Here is a 2,271-nt window from a genome sequence, read left to right on the forward strand (position 1 = left end):
GACCTGGACAATCAACTGCAATTTTTTGCTGGCCACAGTGATAAGGATCAACGTGACCCAAATGGTTTTTAGGCCCGATCTTTCATGGCGTACCCGGACAACTCCGATCGCCGAGCAGAATAGATTCTACTCCCCGATACACAAACACAAGTCCTTACGAATCAGCAAGCACGGAGGTTTTCGGACAGCTCCCTCTAAACTCGATATGGATATCTTACCCTCGAAAACACATCATGTTTCTTAACTCAAAACATAACCTAAGGATACAATGGCCGGCAGCCAACCCTTTATTTATATGGGTGACTCCAGAAACCCTAAACAACTCGGACCCACTTTTCCTGAACAGAAAAAATAAAAACAACACAACCGGAAATTAAAAAAGACACTTTGCGCGCCAATATTGTCACGCCTGCTGGTGGACCCCAGCCGAACTCCTTCAAACTCAGCATGCTCAACAAGCTCTTTCAAACATAGCCACGCCTCCTTTGATCTTCTCCTTGTGCGGCAGAAACAGGAACACTGAGTCACCTGCACGTTGGTACGCTCCTTCCGCGGCATTTGCAGAGAGCACTCCTCGAACTCGCGTCGGCCCAGCAAATTTGGTTTATTTGGCATCACGGTGCTGCCTCGATGTTCACCTTACTGTTGTCTTCGGTGTACAAATGTTTACACTATGTATTTGATCATTTCAGTATATATGAAAAAAAAGATTATACATGGATTAAAATCGACGTGAAGCAACGCACGGGCAGTGTTTGCTAGTATAAGCAAATTTGAACTTTAGCTTGGTTCCGACATCCAACCAACCAATACAGAGGCTCATCATGCATGCTAAACTGCTAGTACGGAAGGATTCCCAAGGACCTTCCATAGTTGACGACGTCGTCGTATATTTCGTCCAACGCCTTGTACCTGAACTCAAACCCTTCCCCGATGAGTTTCGCCGACGAAATGCAAACTCTCAACTTCTCGGGGCGACCACCAAACCTGATAACAAACATACACGCTATATATTCACAAATCACGATCGAGAGCATCGGAACTTGCCGTGTTTCCATAGATGTTGGCACACACCTGTCGGTATTGACGTTATACTGTGGGTACTTGGCGGCCAGGAAGGTGGCTAGCTCCGCGAGGTTGGTGTCGAGGCTGCTGCAGATATATCTTCCTGACGCAGCCTCCTCCTCGGCTAAGAAGATGTTTGCGCGGCAGAGGTCGTGGACATGGACCATCGGGATCGAGCCAGACGCCCTGTCGACGAGTTCCAGGCTGCGAATCTTCTCGTCGTCACCTGAGATAATCATTCACCACACACGTCGTTCGATGAATTAGTAGTCTCTAATGGTCCCTTTTAATTATCGTTGCATCTTGACTTGGTATCAGGCTCACCAGTCAGCAAAGAAAGGATAACGGGGACGCTGGTGTGGACAATTGTCGCCGGCGCCTCGCCAACCGTGAAGGCGGGGCACACCGTAACAAGGTTGATGCCGCTGTCCTGCGCGAAAGTCCGCGCCGCCTTTTCCATAAGCACCTTTGAGACATTGTAGGCCTGTGATACGGCACGCAAGCATGTCATCACATTCACATTATTTGACAGATTTCTACCCGCCCTAATTAAAATTAAAAAGGAACGGAAGTACTAAAAAAATGTGCATGCCTACCCAGCCGCCGGCCTTGGTAACTCTGAGGTACTCAACGTCGCTCCAGGACTCCTCGTCCAGGACATGGCTGTCTCCTAGTGGCAGGGGCCGGCCGGCAACAGCCGCCACTGACGATGTCAGGATCACGCGCTTCACCGTCCCCGCCCTCACGCACGACCTCATTGCGTTAAGGGTTCCGCTGACGGCCAGCTCGATCACTTCTTTCTGCCATGAGATATAACCAACTAAAAACAGTGCCTTTTCCATAATCAAATCTGACCCTAGTACAGAGTGTTTGGTCAGGCTCTACCTCAGGGTTCTCCGCGTTGAGGTTCATCGGAGCCGCGACGAGGAAGGCATAGTCGCAGCCGGCCACGGCCTCATCGAAGCTACCCTCGTCCTCCAGGTCGGTGCGGAAGACCTCTAAGGGACCGAGCGCTTGCAAGTCCTTGAGATGGGGGTGATTCTCCATGTCATCTGAGATCCAAAAAACAAATAACAGTGCCTGTCAGCTCAGGGTTCATCACATCACAAATTCACAATAGAGAGCGATCGAGGATCTAACCGGACTTTCTGATTGTCGTCTTGACGGTGTATTCCTTTTGCAGCAGCATCTTCACGAGGGCCGAGG

At 49.9% G+C, this 2,271-nt stretch overlaps 1 protein-coding gene across 1 annotated transcript; it reads right to left on the minus strand.

Moving 5' to 3' along the window:
• Positions 1-236: 236 nt before the first annotated feature.
• Positions 237-2,266, minus strand: LOC119343446 (anthocyanidin reductase ((2S)-flavan-3-ol-forming)-like; the record flags this gene model as incomplete). Its single annotated transcript, XM_037614387.1, has 6 exons — positions 237-987; positions 1,075-1,291; positions 1,390-1,549; positions 1,662-1,865; positions 1,951-2,117; positions 2,206-2,266. Coding segments are annotated over 6 exons (957 nt in total), but the record flags the coding sequence as incomplete, so codon positions are not given.
• Positions 2,267-2,271: the final 5 nt, after the last annotated feature.

The sequence above is a fragment of the Triticum dicoccoides genome, unplaced genomic scaffold (genome assembly GCF_002162155.2).
Source record: "Triticum dicoccoides isolate Atlit2015 ecotype Zavitan unplaced genomic scaffold, WEW_v2.0 scaffold127921, whole genome shotgun sequence".
Lineage (NCBI taxonomy): Eukaryota > Viridiplantae > Streptophyta > Magnoliopsida > Poales > Poaceae > Triticum > Triticum dicoccoides.